The 19,155-nt window shown below is 45.0% G+C and overlaps 2 protein-coding genes across 4 annotated transcripts in view; one reads left to right on the top strand and one right to left on the bottom strand.

Moving 5' to 3' along the window:
• Nucleotides 1-9,103, top strand: part of ATL2 (atlastin GTPase 2) — a 43,966-nt gene extending 34,863 nt beyond the window's left edge. Inside the window, exons 11-15 of one of the 3 annotated variants that reach the window (XM_069805246.1) lie at nucleotides 506-562; nucleotides 1,815-1,886; nucleotides 4,552-4,983; nucleotides 6,475-6,489; nucleotides 6,591-9,103. In XM_069805246.1, the coding sequence (XP_069661347.1) occupies nucleotides 506-562; nucleotides 1,815-1,886; nucleotides 4,552-4,983; nucleotides 6,475-6,489; nucleotides 6,591-6,698 (684 nt within the window). In that variant the 3' untranslated portion in view covers nucleotides 6,699-9,103. The remainder of the gene's footprint in view (nucleotides 1-505; nucleotides 563-1,814; nucleotides 1,887-4,551; nucleotides 4,984-6,474; nucleotides 6,490-6,590) is intronic. The other 2 variants (XM_069805245.1, XM_069805247.1) reach the window with 2 other exon arrangements.
• A 2,201-nt stretch (nucleotides 9,104-11,304) lies between these two features.
• On the bottom strand, nucleotides 11,305-19,083 carry EIF4A3 (eukaryotic translation initiation factor 4A3). The gene is made up of 12 exons (XM_069805244.1): nucleotides 18,833-19,083; nucleotides 18,558-18,630; nucleotides 17,686-17,752; nucleotides 16,627-16,689; nucleotides 15,999-16,131; nucleotides 14,837-14,917; nucleotides 14,260-14,401; nucleotides 13,261-13,399; nucleotides 12,640-12,755; nucleotides 11,966-12,073; nucleotides 11,753-11,880; nucleotides 11,305-11,512 (listed from the first exon to the last, which is right to left on the bottom strand). The coding sequence occupies exons 1-12, from the start codon at nucleotides 19,002-19,004 to the stop codon at nucleotides 11,496-11,498; spliced, it is 1,239 nt and encodes a 412-aa protein (XP_069661345.1). The 5' UTR covers nucleotides 19,005-19,083; the 3' UTR covers nucleotides 11,305-11,495.
• Between the last annotated feature and the right edge of the window lie 72 nt (nucleotides 19,084-19,155).

Raw genomic sequence — 19,155 nt, 5'->3', positions numbered from 1 at the left:
ATATTAGTGCTTTGATCTGCTTTTTTTTTTTTATCCTCCCACACTTCAAGGGAGCAAGGCATATGGGGAAATGTAAGTACTGGTTCTCCCAGCACTGAGGTGTGTTTGGACATACCTCTTGCCAGAAAGGCTGTGAGAGAGAGTCATCTTTGCTCTTTTGTTTTGGGTGAAGATTCCCTGCCTAGCCAAGACATCCTTATTTATTTAAGGGAGCAGAAACCTGCTGTCAAGCCTGTCGCTTCTGGAGATAGTGGCCATGTGTCCTCAAGCTGCTCTGCTACCCTGCTAGGCCCCAGCCTCAAATGCACAGGAAAGTCAAAGGATTAAAGCACTAGGGATAACTGAGAATGCCAGACTTGTATGAAGAAATTTGCTTAATTGAATAGCATTATTACAAAGAAATAATCTATGAGCTCTGTCTTTATATCGTCCCTCTTTTCTCCTTCTCCTCAGTTGTAAATGTTTAGGAAAAGAAACCTTTTTTTTCTTTCTTTCTCCCATTTAGGCTTATATTAAAATCTATCAAGGAGAGGAGCTACCTCATCCAAAGTCTATGCTGCAGGTATCTTATTTTTCTTTCAAATAATCTGATAGATGATGCGTACTTGTAAGTTCTTTGCAGTCGAAGATCATGACTGCTGCGGGTCTGAAGCTCCCACACAGAGATGTAGTTCTTGAAGAAGCTGTGTACTTTGAAAGCCATCTGAACTGTGTAGTCTGGGTACATATTTGTGTCTCCCCCCAGTTCCATCTACTGAATGGAGCAGGGGTATATCTGGTTGGTTGGGTTTTTTTAGCTGCTTCAATTTCTAAGCATGTGTTTCCTTTAACTTGCTATTTTGTCAGTACCTTTCAGACTGTATTCAGAGGGCTTTTAGCATCAGATGCAGCAGATAAAATGGAGAAGGCCTATAGCAATGCAGCTATTGCCACTGTATTGCAGTGTTAGACTACTCTATGTGGGTTTGTTAGATTGGATAACTGCATTGAGGTTTCTTTTCTGGGTTGATCCAAAGAGGATGTAATCAGCTTTAAAGCGATCTGAACACAAACTAATTGTATAAAGCTGTGTGTTGAACCCTTGAATTGTTTGGGATGAAGAGCTTTCACCGAAGTGTGGGCTTTGGGGTCAGTTTTAACCATTTTGTGTTTGTAAGACTTGGGGTTTTTTTTTAAGCTTCCTGTGTTGCTTCATTAAGACATGACTGTTCTGGGTGTTTTCTCATCCTTCAAGGAACCAAATCTTTAGACTTCTGGGGGAGTTCAGAAAACTCATCACAATGAAACAAAGGCTGCTATCATTTCCTCTACTTAGCATGCCATAAATGTGGCTGGGAAATACACAAGATAACATCTTGCGGCATTAGCTAGAATAACTGTCCCTGACGTGACACAGGTTGAAAGTAATCTTAAATTCTTACAAATTCTGACACCAAAACTGCACATACATAATGCAGAAATAATACCAGCTTGCTTCTTTCCTCACAATTAGTGATGTATCAGGATTAATATTTAATAGTTTCATCATCCTTGTTTGCTTATTAACAACAGAGCATTCAGAGGAGATTGCTCATGATGAAAATCCTGTACGAGCACGTGAGAGTTTGTCTACAGCTGTACTAGAGAGCTGAAGAAAATGTTCTTCTAGTCAGTGGTCTGTTTTAAAGTATATCGCTAACTTCACTTGTTTTCGTGGGGCATTTTCCTGGCCATCTGAAGCTTTGGAGGTTGTGGGGGTATGTTGGGCAGTGTAACTACATGTATGTAAGCAGCTGGTAATGCCGTGATGATACATGGTGCTCAATGTTTTCTAGGCAACAGCTGAGGCGAACAATCTGGCTGCTGTGGCAGGAGCAAAAGACTTGTACAGTAAAGGCATGGAGCAGGTATGATGACACAACTTTCTCTAACTGCCTACATGCAAATACAGGCCTTCAGTTTTAACGTTGTACTCAGTGTTGGTTGTGAGCATTTTAATGAAGAAAAGTAGCTTAGGGCCATTACTCATGTGTTTTCTGCACTCTGTTCTGAGGTTAGATGTCTGATGCAGCAAAGCCAGGATTCTTTGAGACAGAAATTGCTGGGGAGGTATGGGAATGGTCATGTTTGTAAGATACCACCTGTTAGTTCCCCCTGCTGCTCTTGACAGACAACTTAAAATCCTGTGACATGAAACGGGCAAACAGCTGAGGAGACATTTGTGGGCCAGGGTCTTGCAAGGGTAGAGTTCTAGTATTATAGTCTCATGCTTCTGAATTGTGGTCACTCATTAGCTGTAAAATGCAAGGTTTAAAATTATTCTAAAGTTTTTTAAAAAAAACAACACTTGAAATACAAGAATTATCTTGTCTGAAAAAGCTGTATATGTAACTTCCTACTTGTTCTTCTCTTGAAGATAGTGACTGATACCACTCCAAGCTGAATGCCTGGATGGACTTGCATAACACTATGTTTAAGTATGAAGGCTTTATCATAGGAAATTCTGAAAACAATTACGTGTGTCGTAAAGCTTAACAGGACTGTGCTTACTGTGAAACTCTACAACTGGAAGAGACCAGTAGGTGCGATAACATGCTACAAACATAGCTCCACACTAACTAGGCTAATTGTGGTCTTAATTGCTGAAGTAGCTTTCCATTTTGAAATTAGAGTAAGACCTAATGCTAGTGGCAGACTAGCCAGTTCCAGTTGTTAGCAGGCTGTTTTGAGAATGCTCTTCTGGTATAGAGGGATTCCTTCATTTGTTTCCATTTTGGAAAATCTCTTGAAATAGTAAATGGGCTGTTTATAATAAATGCCAAGTCTGCCTTCCTACCTTGAATCTTCAATGGCTGTTGAGATACTGTAATTGTAAGGTGTCTTACTTGGGGCAAGGAATAAACAGGAACAGATGTTCTTAAACAGACTTTGTTTCCATAGTAATGTTCCCTTGTACTGTATATTTTTATATCATTGTAGAGATACACACAAATGTCTTGAATTGTTTTTTATCCAGATGTCTCAGATGATGTTCTTAATGTGACACAGCTCTGAAATTTCTATTTTTAGCAACAGAAGTGGGAATTCTTGGATTTAAGACTGGATTATGTAAAGATAGCTCTTACTGTAGCTTCTGAGTTCTCCTCATGAACCAAAGCCCTCCTTTGCTGAGTGTGCATAACCAAAATACTGTCCCCCTAATGACCTTAAATGTAAGGAACAACAGGTGCAGCCACACAGACTATAAGAAAACTGGCAGTTATTTGTATCATAGTCTTGATGCATCAGCAGCTCCTGGTGTTTAACACTCTCTGGGCAATGTGAAAAGACAGTCTTGGAGGATGAGACTAGTAGCCATTTTCCACGGAGTTTTGCCAGATGTGGAGGACTTCAAGATGGTTGAAGCAGAAAGGCCCTTGTTAACTTGAGCAAGGGGCAGAGTGGGGGTGCCAGGATCTTGATGGTGAGGCTTGCCTTGAAGAAGATAGCCAGTGAAGCCATGCATCTTGTGAGGCAGAAAGGGGATGCTGTACTCTGAGAAAGTGATCTTCTATGTGTCCTGCTGAAGGGATAGCAGCAGGAGAAAGTTAAAGTTGTTGCTGCTCTCAAGACATGAGATGACAAGCACTGTGATAAGACTACCTTGAGGCAGGAGAGGGAAGGCTGTTGTTTGACATCACATGGAAAGAATCTTCAGTTTTTAGACATAGTCTGACTGTGAGGGTCTGGAGGAGTTGGAGCTGATCTGCCATATGTATGTCTCTGATGGTCTAGGTTATCTCTAATCATAGTCCTCAAGAGGTCAGAAATCAGTCTTACAGAGTAGAGGTCCTTGGAGTCTTAACCATTTTCATACACGTGCTGGTTCAGGAAGAGGAAGATGGTGGTGTCCACATCATGGGTATCCATTTGAGCCCATGGTCTCGTTCCTTCAGCAGAAATGTACTCTCACAAGTTGATCAGAATCAAGCCTAGAGGACAGTCTAGGGAAGAGCAGGCTACAGATGTCAGCAGCTAGTTCTTGGTAATTCATATCACCTGGTAAGTTCCATGGAGCCTGCTAGTGGCAGCAACAAACAGGAATAAACTTGCTGAGTGGGCAAAATTTACCCTGTTTCTCCAAATTCTGCACTAACCCTCTCACTGAGATGGGTGACCAGGAGTAAAAAGCTGAGGGGAGGGCTTGTGGCCTTCAGAGTTGTCCTTAACCTTCCTCAAGCGAAGCTTTCTCTGCTTCCTGGTGTTCCTTTATTTCACCTTTTCATAACAGGAATGTGCATGTGGCTGATGTCTTGTCCTTCTGGGCTTGCCCAAAGGAATCAGTTGAAAGTATGAGTTCGGTCGTGTACTATAGCTCTGTACATGATCAGAGAGATAAGGCTTTTGCTGTGCCATGATGCAAAGTACCTTTAGCTGCTTCACTGAGACAGGACTCTAGAGCTTACAGAGCCAAGAAAGCTGCAGGAGGTAGTCTGATGCTGGCTTGAGAGGGAGGACAGTGAGGAGCAGGTTTTCTTTCTGTACAGCGGAAGATACTCGGTGTGATGACCTCATCTCTGATTGCTCTAACAGGTTTGTGGGGGAGATAAGCCTTACATTGCCCCGTCGGACCTTGAGCGGAAGCACCAGGATTTCAGAGAGTCAGCTGTCAGGCAGTTCCGCTCAGTGAAGAAGATGGGAGGGGAGGAGTTCTGTCGGCGCTACCAGGAACAGCTTGAAGTGGAAATCGACGAGATCTATGCAAACTTTGTGAAGCACAACGATGGCAAAAACATCTTTTATGCTGCTCGTACCCCTGCCACTCTATTTGCAGTCATGTTTGCCATGTATATAACCTCAGGACTGACTGGGTTCCTTGGTATGAACTCCATAGCTACCCTGTGTAATCTCGTGCTGGGGATGGCTCTTATATCGTTTTGTACTTGGGCATACGTTAAGTACTCTGGGGAATTCAGAGAAGTTGGAACAGCCATTGATCAGATTGCTGAAGCTATATGGGAACAGGTTGGTATCCGTTTTTAATGCAAAAATCTTTCTTTCTTGAGCAGACATATCAAACGGTTTCTGTTCAGTGCTGCAAGTGAAAAGCTGGTTCTAGACCTAATGGAGAATGCTTGTGCTGCCAAAGGGAAAAATTGGCTCAGAAGTGTGACTGCTCTCTTTAGTAAGAGATGCCACACACAGAGAATGTTAAACAAGCTTAGGATATTAGCAAAAAAGTGTTACTTAAAGCAGCTTGGAGAGTAAAGAGTGGAGGGACTCTTCAAAAATCCTGTTACTTTTTCAGAGCAAGGAATTCTGCTTTTAAAGGTATGTTTAAAGTGATAAACTTGCCCTATGGAGGTGGTGGATAAAATATCTCAGGTGGCGCAAGAAATGGGGAAGGTGAAACACTGCTGCCCTCTCTCACCTCACCTGATGGTGTGACACTGGAGGGCTAATTAGACCTCACAGAGAACTGGGTGGTGACTTGCAGCAACCAGACTGACTTGCAGCAAATGCTACAAGAGGATGTGCAGCAAGTTTCTTCCTTCAGGAAGACTTGTGTTGTCTGTGACAACTTCAGTTGGTGCAACTGCTGTTGCAAGAAACACTTGACAGACAGACAAATTCCTGAAAGGAAAGACAACATGAGTGTAAGAGTACCAAAGCTGGAGGAGAAAACCTGTACAGAGATTTTGCTGCCTGAATCCAGTTGACACAGCTGTGCTAGTAAAACCAATGTAGAGAATTCCTGACCAACTCTTACAAGTAGTGTTTGGAGCATTGTGAGTAGCTATGTCTGGTGTCAACAGAAGGGAAATGCTTTGGTGCTGCTGTTACTAGAAATAAAGGGCTCACTGAACTTACCTAGGATGACATTAAAATGGGTCCTACAAGGTACAAGCAAATAACTGGAGCCTTCTATGCAGAGGCTGTCTTCTACATCTGAAAAATGACTCTGTTCAAGGCTCATCGTAGGCAGTGGTACGCTAGACCTGTCTGAGCAACCGGGTAAGGTTATGAGTTCCACTGGAGTGGAAAAAGTGGATTTCTAATAGTAGGAGGGAATTGAGCATCAAGGTACTAAATTTTGAGTTACACCCCTAACTAGTGATTAAAATTGAGGCTCTTGCTGTACCACCATAGCTTCTTGCTTTGGAGCTTGGGGCTGAGGAGCACTGCAAGAAAAGTGGAAGGTGTCAGTTCTATGCGTGGTTCTCACTGAGTGCAGCTGCTGCTGTCAGATACTTAGAGCACATAAGGCTTGATGACTGCTGACTTACCCACCCTGGAAGGGGGAGAACTTAGCTTATGCTAGCAGGAGCTTCCCTTTTGTGGGCTAGAGGAAGAGGGTCTCCAAAACTGCTTGCTGGTGGTGGCATTACAGTTGCACATCACCAATAATATGCAAAGCATGTCCAGGTCCTGTCTGAGTCACTCTGATTATATACCATGTTCTTGTGACGACTGATTTTTCTGAATCTCTGCCTTTCTTTTCCCTCCTTGCTTCAGAGGAATCCCAGGAAGGTGAGAAGTTACTGGCAATCAGTTTCTTTTTCTGAACTTCATTGACTTTTTCTGCTGCCTTTTAAGAGCCACTTTTCCTAACAGCTCAATTCGTGTTTTAGGTGTTTTCCAAACTCTTTGAAGTCCTTAGACGCCGAACGATTCGCCGTGCTCTTACATCAGTGCCGCGACAGCGACTCTCATCCAACAATAACAAGAAGAAAAACTAGCCAGTATTTTTAACTTTCTTTCTGTATCTGAAGTGTTCACACTTACACATATAGGACAATAAGCTGGACCGTCTGGGCCGGTCTGCATAAATGCTGTAACCATACCAGACTGATGCTGCATATAGGGTATGGAATTGCACATCCATCTTCTAGGAACTGTAAAGTGGTTTGAATTCAGTGAAATACTGCTGTATAGGAGGGATCTCACTTGTGTCCATAGCATGTGACTGATTTAACCTCATTACTGTAGCAGCAAAACTCATTTCTCTTTCAGTTCATGCCAGTTTGTGTCAGACTTCAGCATTCTAAGTTTTTTCATTATTTCAAGTCTCATCTCTTTGTATGCTTTTATGTTTTCTTTTCCTTGGTTACCTCATTTTTTTTTTTGTTTCTTTTGCACATTTCTCATTCCACAGGTGTTGAAGCCCATGAGTGATAATTTGATGGAGGATCATATGAGGCAGTCTGTAAAAAACTCTATCAAAGCAGGCCTGACCGAGCAGGTGTCTCACCATGCCAGACTAAAGACAGACTGACAGTTCTTCTCCTCTTCAACTCTGCCCTCTCATCCTAGACATGCTTGCTGTACCATGAGAACTCAATAATAAAAAAAAATAAATATAAAAATAAACCAAAGTTTACAATCAACTGTAGAAGTAGTTTAGTGTGACTGGCTTCACAGATTGCTGCCATCACCTGGGAAGAGTAGGTTTGTCAGTGCTCTGCTTCTAAGACAAACTGGTGCCATGGAGACGGCTGGGGGTGGGAGGGCGGGTGTCTGTTTTACGTATAGTCCTGGTGAACAGTGTATGTGTGCATTTGGGGGTGGGGGGGTTGGGATCTTCCCCCCAGTGTTTGAGTTGATGCAGTCTCTGGCTTACAGTGGGAATCTGTCCTCTGCAGGAGGTAATTTCAGGGAAGTACAATGATCAGACCCACATAAGGTGTGCTCTCACCAAATGTACCCACCTCCACACCATCCCCATGCCACCTGTAAGGAGTGTTTCTGTGGCTGGAGTGTATCAAGTCGGTGAAGCCATTAGAGCCACTACATTATAATATGTATCTTGCTTTATTGCCTTTTATACCAGTGTTACACAAATGCATGTATTGGTTCCGCACGCCGCCGATGGCAGAACTGACTTGTAGGGGAGGCAGTGGGTCAGAGCATATGGTGTCTTGCCTTGAACTTGCAGACCTGGTCCCGAGGGAGGTGCATATCAGAACTGAGCTGTCTTTTTCTGCAGTTTAGCCTTCATGTATATAATATTGCCATTAATTCTACTGGGGGAGAAATTCCATCCAAAAATGTTGCCTACAGCTACCAAGCAACGAGTTAGGATTGTCTGTACAGTGTGTTTAGTTTTTATTTTTTAAGAAATCACAGATAGGGCATGTATATGAAATATAAATATATAAATACAATTTTGTATCAAAGTTTTGTAGTTTATGGCAAAACCTGGTTCTGTGGTAGCTAAGTGCAGTCCCTGTAAAGGAATGTTTGTGGCTCATGTAAATGTGTGAATGCATCAATAATTTGAAGTTTTTTGATATATTTGTGATATTTACCTGCCTTGAGCACTGCAATCTCTCACCCCCTTGGGAAAATCAGTGGGAATGTTTGTTGTGAAACTCGTCTTCTGTTGCATTTTAAAGTTATTTCCTGTAATTTATTTTCAGTACATGATTAAAATCAGTTGTGTATATATGAAATGAAATTCGTGCTTATTTTTAGAAGATCTTCGAGTATGTATTCTACTACATAAACTATGTCAAATACTTATCCTGACAATTATATGAACAAATTGTCTATTGTACTTCATAGCTTTCTGTTGAAGCTGATGTTCCTCTCATGCTTGTCTCTGAAAGATGACATCTGTCTAGCTCATATCCCCTCCCTGTATATGAAAACTCTGGTATTCTAAAGCACGCTTCTTGACTTGTGGAGTTGCTTGTCAGCTTCTGCCCTCCAACAACTGTATCATTCTGAAATCTTGGTACCAGCTCTGTTTTCACTCTTGACTAAATCAGTATCAACTAAGGCATTTTCAGATGTGTGGAGTGTAAAGGCAGCTAAATAATTAACTGCTGTAGTTTCAGCTGGAAATGACTGTGTGCAATAGCTGGGTTTTTTTTCATTCCTAAATGGTAACAATTTCCATCAACATTTGAGCTTCATCAGTCTCCCCTCTCTTCGAGTGAGGGAAATCACCTGTCTAGGACTAAAGCAATTGCACTGTGACTTTTGTACCATAAAGAACTGCCGGGGAGTGGTGGTTACCTGCCCTCTGGAGAGGAGGGCTCAGCTCCAGGTGAATGATGCTGAAGATGAGGTAGGAATGTTGCATTTTATGATATCTTCTCTCAAACTGTACAGATTAAATACTGTTATTTAAACAATCTAATGCTTTGGTGATGAATCTTTTTGTTAGTCAAAAGACTAGAGTCATGTAGGGGTCTTAAGAGGGCCATGCTTGCCTTTGCTTCTTGCGTTCTCCGGGAAGGTAGAAGTCGGATCTGAGGCTGTGCCATGCCCTGCAGTGACTGTGAGAGTGGAACGCTATCCAGGATGGGGACAGTGAAGCTGGAAGGCTTTATCCAGGCTCTGTCCTTCTGGTAGAGGACTGAAACAGGGTGCGTAGGGGGAAGAGTTCCTGAACGCTGTGCCAAGAAGGTGCAGAATTAATGGAAAAACCCTCCAACTTTGTGGGAGGGAGGGATCAAAGGTAGGAAAAGGGAGGGGCCAAGGTGATTTTTGGGAGGAGCTAGTGTGGGAAACAAATGATTAGGGGCTTAAAAGGGGCTGGTCATGTGGTAACAGGTTGGTGGTGAGTGTTATTGTCTGGGCCATTTTCTCCATTAACTCCGTTTCTCAGCCCCTTCCTGGGAGCAGGAGGGACTCCATTCTATGTGCAGGTGTGTCCAAGCACCAGCAACTGGCATGGGACCTTGGGTCACGGGCTGTATGTTCAGAGCACTGGCAGACTGGAGCAAGTGGAAAGCAAGCGCTAGCAGCTGTGAGTGAGTCTCGGTGTATGAGTATCAAGCCAGACTTGGCTTGCAAGCTGGGTGTTGAAGCAGCCCTAAGTATGGGCTGGGTATGTGTGTTTCTGCAGGAGGCAACTGGAGGGGCCAGGAGGTCCAGGCTAACTGCTGGAGGGTCTGGGGCTCAGCCGAGACCAGTTTGGTAGCGGGGGTGTGTGTGTGCACACGTGTGCCTCCCTCTGTGGGAAGCAATGAGATGCAGAAGAGGCTCCAAGGGCCAGTTGCAGGCCAGTTACCAAGGGCACCCACCCTGGGCGCGTGCAAGGGTAGGCTGAACTGGCACCTGGAGTCAGCTGTGGGCCATGTCCATGTGCCAGCTACTGGAGCAGACCAGAGGCCAGCAACTGGATGAACTGAGCCTCCTTGCCCAGTTACTGGAGGGAGCCACAGCTTGTGGGTGTGTGTTTATTTCCTGCTAGCAGACCTTCATCCTGATCAGCTGGAGAGGGACAGGATGAGGGCAGTGGTGCCATTTGACCTGTACAGGTGGCGTGTGCCCACTGGGGAGGCTGGTTCAGCCTTGCTGCTGGCTGCATGTGGGGGCATGAAGCGGTAGCAGCCTCACTTCTATTGGGCAACCCCTTACAATTAGCATCCTTAGTAAATAAGGTTAGCACTTCTCAACTCTTGCCTATGTACTGTTAAGAACATCGGGATCATGCACAGAGCAGGTACAAGGGAACAGAAGAACTTCACTAGTGCAATACATGGGGGCATAAAGGGGATAAGACACTCACTCTACCCAGGGCTATTCCATGACTGACTCAGGAAAGGAGCTCCAGGTGCTGTTCCAGTTCTGTGCAAACTGGTGCCATCCTAAGGCCTTGCTTCCCCATCCTCCCTGAGCAAGCAGAAACCAATTTAACAGAAAAAGCATATGGTAAAACATGGTATCTTACCCCCCACCAGCAACATAGCTCTGACCAACTCGTGCCTCAGTAAGGATACAGCAGAGCTCAGTAGAAAAGTTACAGGGAAGGTGCTACAGCTGGCAAAGTACAGCATAGTGCTGTGGGGAGACAGATGAAGGGAGATGACTGCGAAGATGTAACAAGCTACAGCATCAGAAAGGGGCAAAGGCAATAAGATAAAAAATACTTGCTCTTTCTGTTACTGCAGGAAATGCTGATGAGAATAACTTGATGCCAGCTGGAGAAATATAAAGAGCCACTCACCCTTCCAAGTGCCTGCTCAAGTCCCTGGGAGGGGAAATACTCATCTGGAGCAACAAGTGATGTGATTGCTGGCTCCAGAAAGGCATAAACAACAGGAAATTTCTTTTCTGGCTATCTTGTAACTCAATTTTCTTAGAGCAGGCTAGGGCCAGGCCACAGATTTTTCCTGTAGATGGCTGATCCTTAGAGTCAAGTTAAGGGAACTAAAAAGTACATCAGGTAGCATGGCACAGTGATAATGGAAGGGTGGAGAACAGGAAGCCCTGTGTTTTATGAACCTAGATATGCTGAGTGTCCAATGTTTTTTTGGTTGTGCTAGCCAAGTATGGCAGTATCTCAAAACTTCTTGCCTGTTACTATCTTGGGTTAAAGTAATTAAGCACAGGTTATGGTAAAACTTCCTTTTTTTTTTATTGAAAAACATGGGTGGGAGAAAAGACATTATTTACACAAGTTCCCAAGTGCAGCTCAACTCAAGAACATATGACCAGCAATATGATAAAAGGATGTGGGTCCAAAACAGAATTATGGAGGCTACCAAACAGTATGAGTACAACTCTCTGGTAAACACAGACCTTCAGATAAGATCAGCAACTGAAAAGAGAGAAAATGAGAGAAGGTAAGTATGGACTGAGTGTGCTAAGAGCCACAGTGCCGCGGTACAGCACACCTACTGCTGCTCCCAGGTTCTTCCCCAGGGGAAGAAAAGATAAGTTGGCCTTGGGAATGAGGCATGTGGCAAAACAAAACATCTGGCATTTCTCTTTCAGGTGCAGCACACCAGTTCCCAACTGGAGGATGGTAGCAGCCTCACTGGGGCTGGCCTGCACTCACCGTTCATGGGCATCTCATCTATCTGGGTGGAATAGTACTGCTCGATGTCTCGCAGGATGCGGATGTCATCATTCTTCACAAAGTTGATTGCTACACCTTTTCGGCCGTATCTGCCTGACCGGCCAATTCTGTGGAGGCAGAAGGAAGGAGAGAATGGAGCCACCTTGGGGAAGGGTAATCCAGTCACACCCCCCATGCAAAGGCTGATCTTACCTGTGTATGTAGAGTTCTCTGTTGTTGGGTAAGTCGTAGTTAATGATCAGGGACACCTGAGGCACATCCAGACCTCTAGCCCAAACATCTGTTGAAATAAGGACTCGGCTGCAAAGAGAAGGGGACAGTTACGGCTATTCCACCTGGCTGAGGTGGGTGTGAGAGCTGAGAAGGTGTAGTCCCCAGCACAGGGCATCCCCTGCTATTCTGTGCTCCTCCCTGCCCACAGCACACTGGCAGCATCCACACTTTTGCTGCAAGGAAAGCTGTCCCATGCAGCATCACCAAACTTCAGTGAAGACAGGTAGTACTAAGACAGCTTTCATCTTTCAGAAAAAATATGATGCTTCTAAGAGTTTAAAATACAGAGGACAGAGCCCAGGTATTTTTCTTGACTTACTTTAAATGCATCAACTCCCAACCCCTTCAGCAAAATAAAACAGTCTAATACTATGCCTAGAAGTCTGAGCATCCCTCCTTGCAAAGTGGCAATCTGCCAACCCTGTGACACTGCAGGGGGATAGATGGGAATCAGAGCTCTTCCTAATTTGAGCCTAACAAGGCCTTCAGAGAGGAGAGGTATGGGAGTTTCTGAGGTCTGTTCCCTTCAGACGCTAGAAGAAATCCTGCCTTGAGGTAGTAATGCTGAAAGCAACACCATTTAAGGCACTTACCTTGCGCCAGATCTGAACTCTTTCATGATGGACTCTCTCTCCTTTTGTGGCATGTCCCCATGCATGGATGAAACTGTGAAGTTGGCTTCTCTCATCTTCTCTGTGAGCCAGTCTACCTGTGCATACAGCCAAGCAGCCTGGGTTAGTTCTTTGCTCAGGACAGCCAAATGCACTAGTGCTTAGAGAATGTTTGCAGAGGCACATGCTGGTAAGGGCTGAGAGACACTTTAACAAGCATTCTGGAGCTAAAAAAAGTAAATAATCCTTACAAGGCATCAGCTGTATAACACAGGGCTCCACGAGCCCTGAAAGGAAAGGAGTTAAGGGCATTCATTCAGAACATGTGGTTTTGTTTCAGGGATTATAAGCAATTAGAGTAAGAAGCACATTCTTACCTAATCAGCTCTACTTCTCTAAAAAGGCAATTCCTGCCAAGTCTATCGGGTCTGCCTATAACCAGTTGTTTAAGCTAGGCACATCCCAAAGACAAATGTTTAACCTCTGTTCTTACTAAACTATTCCCAAACGGGGAAACAGCCAGACTTTTTAACTGGATTTGTCCCAGCATTCTCCTCTGAGCCACCCTCAGAAAGTACCATGCCCATCTGACGGCTGCTGTACCTTTCTCTTGGTGTTACAGAAGATGACAGCCTGGGTGATTGTGAGCGTGTCATAGAGATCGCACAAGGTGTCAAACTTCCATTCTTCCCTCTCCACAGCCACGAAAAACTGCTTGATTCCTTCAAGGGTCAGCTCATCACTGTAGGGAAGAACAACAGCGATACCACACTACAAACAGGTAAACGTATACAATGCAGTTAGAAGGGCTGGGTGTGCTTCAGCGGAGATCACACTGCTGCCCTGTGTGCTGTGGGTTGCTGGGTCTATGCGCAAGTCCAAGTTGTTCTAGAAAGTCCCTGGAGAATTTTGCTCTAGGAAGGGCCTCGAACGTGACCCATGCAACAGAGACTAGAACTGGGGCACCCCCTCTGCACTAGGTAGCCATCTTCAAAGGGAAACATTTCTGTTCTCATCGTTTTTACATTCAAGCTTCTTGACAAGAGAGACTCAAGAAAGGAAAATGGGGCAGTGTAAGAAATCAGGCAAGAGGGAGGCTCCTGCTGTCAGGCTGCCTACACTTACTCCTCCTGACTCCTGCTGAGTTCCAGTGCATGAGGACCTGTGACATCACTGGACATAAGCTGCACCTCCAAGGGCATTCAGCATCAGTCAGCTAAAGGCTTTTCTGGCTTGCTATGTAACAGCAAATTAATGGAGGAGACCTACAACAATCCTCTGGAGGAGCACAGGAATTGGGTAGGTGTGGAAGATGGATTTCCAGGAGAAGAGACTGCTATACGTGGGGAGGATGAGGGGGCAGAGCAGGGGGCAGTCAGGCTGAGCAGCAGTGAACAGAACTGGACAAGGAAAAAGTCAGAGAGACAAGTCAGCCTCTGCTAGAAAATGGGACACGAGGATGTCTGCAAACACCTAGGCAAACTGCAATGGTGAGAAGGAACGTGAGAGAGACTCTGTGTGTTTAAATTGGTTAATACTGTGAACTGCCCAGGGCTGGACCAACTCAAAGAGCTCCTGTTCTTTCCAAGGAAACTCACTCACCGTTTCACCAAGATGCGAATGGGGTCTGTCATGAATTTGTTGGTCATCTCCAGGATTTCATGAGGCAAAGTGGCGCTGATCAGAACCACCTGTGTAGCTGGAGGCAAGTATCTGTACACATCATAAATCTGCTCCTTAAAACCTGAAAAGCAAATCAAGTAGCACAGAACAGTTAGCACATTTTTCTCCCAAATATCCTGCTCTTTCACAGTTTGATCTGAAATCCAGTATTTGGCCTATGCTATGACATGAACATTAATGAGTGAATCTAACTCAAAGTCAGTGTCACACATAGCTCATCTCTTCCTCATTTTCCCAAACCCACTACAATGTGGCCATGGTACACAGTGAAGTATGAAAGGCAGTGCTCAAGAATTTATAACTATTGAAAAGAATGCTACAACTAAATCAGACAGGGTATATTAAGCAGCTTAACCTGTTACAGCCTATAACATGACTATAATCATCTAACTTTGGCAAAAACCAATTGTTTTTAGCAGCAGGACTGCCAGCTTGGACACCCTGGAATCTCAAAGAAGTGAGGAAAAAGGAAGTAAAAGGGAGACAAATGTTTTACCTTTATTGAGCATTTCATCTGCTTCATCCAAAACCAGCATTTTGATGGCACGAGTCCTTAAACTTCGACGACGAATCATATCTGTAAGATTTCACTTTGTAAGATGAAAAGGCTCTGAAAGCAAGTGAGCCTACACTGCTCCCAGCTGCTGTCAGGGCATTTCGGTGGAGGAGGGACTGGCAATTCCCCTGTTGCCAACAGACACTGGTGTTTGGTGAAAGAAGGCACATCCAAGGGCCACAGCGTGTCCACTGCACTCTGCAACCTAGGGGGACGTCTCTGCAGCCCGGCTAAGGGAGCACTGACTGCAGGGAAGCTCTGAGAGTCTGAGCTGTGGGGTGCTATTTGCTAACTGCACAGGACAGGTGACCCAGTCTCCCACAGTAACTACAGCTGGATGTGAGAAACGCAAAATGCTACCTCAACAGACTGGGCAAATCCACATCCTGTTTGAAAGAGCACTCGGCTTTGTGTAATCCCTTAATACTGTGATAGAAAAGTATTTGCTATTAGTGCCAGCCCAGCTTGGCAGCAGCTCGCTTTTTTTTTTTTTTTTTTTTTTTTGCTTGTGGGGAGTAGCTCTATGTTCTCCCACTGACAGGTGCTTGCGTAAAAGTGCTGCCTGTTTCTCAGAGATCCAGAAGATGTGAGCTTGAAGACTAACACTATCACTGTGGTAACTGCCACGAGGAGTAAATATAAAAATTTTCATGCCATGAAACTAGAAAGTACCAGCTGCAAGGGCACCTGATTTAACAAAGACAGAGCGATGGCCAGTACACAGAAAATATGGACCTAACTTTGACATTCAAGTAGACCCACCTCCTCCAAGATTCTTCCTGGGATTGTAACATTTTCTCCTTAAAAAAATACTCTTTGTTCCCATGCCACCATATAAGAAAACACTTCCAACAATGAAAAGCAAAACATAAACAGAGAAAATCCAAATACTATCTCCACTGATTTCTCTCTAGTCTTTTCCAAATATTACTACAGTAAGTTGTTACCTTGTTATACTTTACATTAATGTTACATTAATGGTGTCACAATAAACATAATTTTCATGCTATTTCAAATCTAAGCGCACAAAAGTTGCAGGAGCTTCCCATGGCTCAACTCAGGTCCAAAGCCGGAGGTGATGTAGCCCCCCACATCTCCTTACCAAACACACGGCCTGGAGTGCCAGCAACAACATGCTGCCCATAATCCAGTTTTCGGATATCTTCGCCCACGTTGGTCCCTCCGATGCAGGCGTGACACTGGACATTCATGTAGTCTCCCAGAGCAAGAAGACCCTGTGTTGGTACAAAGGAATGGCTTAATTAACTGAGCTCTCATGAAGTTTGTATTTGTGAAGAGATGCAGGTCTGCAGAGCCATATGGTGGTTTGTTGTTTGTTTTTGTTTTTTTTTTTTTTTTTTTTTTTTTAGAGATGTAAGCACAAGCAGTTAGAGGGTTTTTTTATGTCTGTTACCAAAACCTCCTCGACAGCAGGCTTTCAAACACTGGAAACTCAGTTCCCCAGGGATCACAACTGCTTTAAAAGTGCTGTCCCTAAAAATTCACTTAGGACTGTGTAAAACCTTAGACTGCTAACCAGCCTGGTCATGTAAGCAAGAACAGATAGATACAGTGCAGATAAGCAAAACAGCCCTTTATCAGAATTTCTTATTCCTTTCAGAAACAGAAAGAAAAAGCAGAAGCTGTGCTTTAAGCTCTGCTGAGGAACACCTGAGAATCAGCCCCAGGCCTTGTGAGTGCTTTACAGACAGTGGTTTAAATGCTCCTACCTTCTGAATCTGTACAGCCAGCTCCCGAGTTGGTGCCAAGATCAATGCCTGGGTCTCGCGAACCTGATTAAAACAGGTGATCACATGGCAGTTATCACAGGGCAGATATCCAAGCAACAGTACTCTGAAATGTCACAGTGGAAGGATTAATCATAGAATTTTGTGCTAAAACCTAGTGTTTGCAAGGGTCAGTACACCTAGAAAGCTGCTCTCACACAGAACATTTACACAGTAACAGCCTCTTAATTGTTACTTTTGACAAGACAACACATAAGCAGTTCTTCGATAGCTCATTTTTCATTCCAACCCAATTTCTGGAAACAATTATAAAAGTGTGTACTTTCCTTGCAAAAGAAGAGAAACACATTTAAGGCACTTCAATTTTGTGTGTTCAGTTCAGATAAAAACCTTGTGTTGCACAAGGATTCCAAGATAATGTTTTAAAGTGTCATGTTTGAAAAATATTACGAGCACTTTTGCAGACATGAAGCCAAAAGCTGACCTTTTCATTTAGAACACGCAACATTTATTTTTATGTCACCAGGCAGTGACAGGTGAATAACAATCTAAGCTTTAAGAGGGTACTGGCCCGCAGAAAATCATCATTTTATTCAACAGCATCTACAGATTCAAGTCATCCTTAAAAAAAACAATTGGATGGACACAATACCCCTGACTAGAACAAAAGCAAACATCTGTCAGTCAAAAATCTAGGTTTGATTCTGTGCAATGTATGCCAGCCGTTCAGACAGGTTGCTCGTGCCATTAGGGCTGTTTGAGGACAATTCTGCCTGCTGAGAGATTAATTTAGCCCTCTAATATGTGAAAAAGGGCAGCTGTTAAAGCCCACTTTATAATTACAAGACTTTATCTGAACTTATTTTGCCAGGGTGGGTTTAACAGTTAAATTGTTAGAGAGTAGAGTCTGGTGAAATCTTCAGTCAGAAATCTGTCTGAAGTTCACTGCCTGTAATTAAAAGATTTCAATGTAAAGCTTTGCTTATTCAAGACTCTACCAATTTAGTTAAAAATCATTTTTAGCATGTGCTATGAAATTACCTGTATATCCAGGCACTGCAGAACAGAGATGGAGAATGTTGCTGTCTTCCCTGTTCCTGACTGTGACCTGAGAAACAGATGTTTGGTGAACACTCTGGATGTCTGGACAAACAATATAGGCAATTTCAGGATATTCCATCTCTCTGCTCTTTGTCACTCCTTCATTGCAAAGGAGTCAATATTGCCAACAGTGTATCTGACAAAGTTTTGTCACAATCACAGTGTGATCTGCAGACAGGCAGCTTTGAGAACTGCAATATCAGGGATAGAGCACTCCTTTGCAGGGTCTCCAGCTCTGGCATGTTTACTCCTTATCAGACCAGCATTTTAATTTCCTGCAATTTGTCCCAGATATTTTTTTTTCTTTTAAAGTAAATGGTAGGTAAGCCAAAACAATTTGGAAGGCTAGCAATTTCCACTAGCAACCTAGAAAGGATTTTTTTTCCAGTGGGATGCACATCCTTCTTTGTCTTTAGAGACATAACAAATTTTTGTCTGCTTACTTTCTCCCTTGACTGAGATTGCAGTTGCCTCTGGCTTTGCTGGAAAATATTCCTAAGAGCCTCAGAGCCCTGTTCACTGAGAACACACAATATCTTGGCTGAATATTACACTGACATACCTAAGCCTAATAAAAGTTGACATTAACAACTGCTAGGATCACAGTCTGTGTGCAAGTTAGCCCATTTCACCCCGTGATGTGACTTCCCTGACCCTGCCACGCAGCGGCCCACGACCACGGGTGACGGAGCTCCCTTCCAGCTTCAAGGCGACGACCGTGACCGACACCCCCGCCTCCTCCGGGGCCCGCAACGCCCTCAGGACACAGCCCCCCCCCCCCCCGGCCCGGCAGCCCCAGCAGCCCCACTTACTGGGCGATCACGTCTCTCCCCTTGATGATCTGCTTGATGGCTCGCTGCTGGATGGCCGAGGGCTTCTCGAAACCTGCGGATGCGGCCGGTACCGTTACCGTTGTTCCCGTCAGGGGCGGCGGGGCAGCCCCAGAAACGCGCAGGCGCGCCGCCCCACATCCGGGCACCGCCACCGACGACGACTCGTCGCCGTTCCCGTTCCCGTCCCGGTCCCCGTCCCGTCCCGTCTCCCCTCCCCTCCCCTCTCCTCTCCTCTCCCCCTCGCCGCCGCCCACCGTAGGCGTAGATGCCGCGCAGCAGGTCCTCCCGCAGGCCCATGGTGTCGAAGGTGGGCGTCACGTCCACCTCCTCGCTCGTCTCGAACTCCACCTTCGTCATGTCCTCCTCCTTCATCAGCCGCTTCCGCGCCGAGCCGGCCGTCCCGCCGGATCCCGCCGACCCCGACATGGCTGAGGCCTTCCCTCTCCGGCCGCCGATGGCTCCGCCGCGCACCCAGAGACCGCCGCGCCACCTGTGCGCATGCGCGGGGGGCGTGGGCGGGAAGGCGGAGGCGGCGTGCGCATGCGCGGGGGGTGCACATGCGCGGGAGGGGGACGGC

This window comes from Haliaeetus albicilla, chromosome 17 (genome assembly GCF_947461875.1).
Source record: "Haliaeetus albicilla chromosome 17, bHalAlb1.1, whole genome shotgun sequence".
Taxonomy (NCBI): domain Eukaryota; kingdom Metazoa; phylum Chordata; class Aves; order Accipitriformes; family Accipitridae; genus Haliaeetus; species Haliaeetus albicilla.
This window is presented reverse-complemented; position numbering and strand designations above follow the sequence as displayed.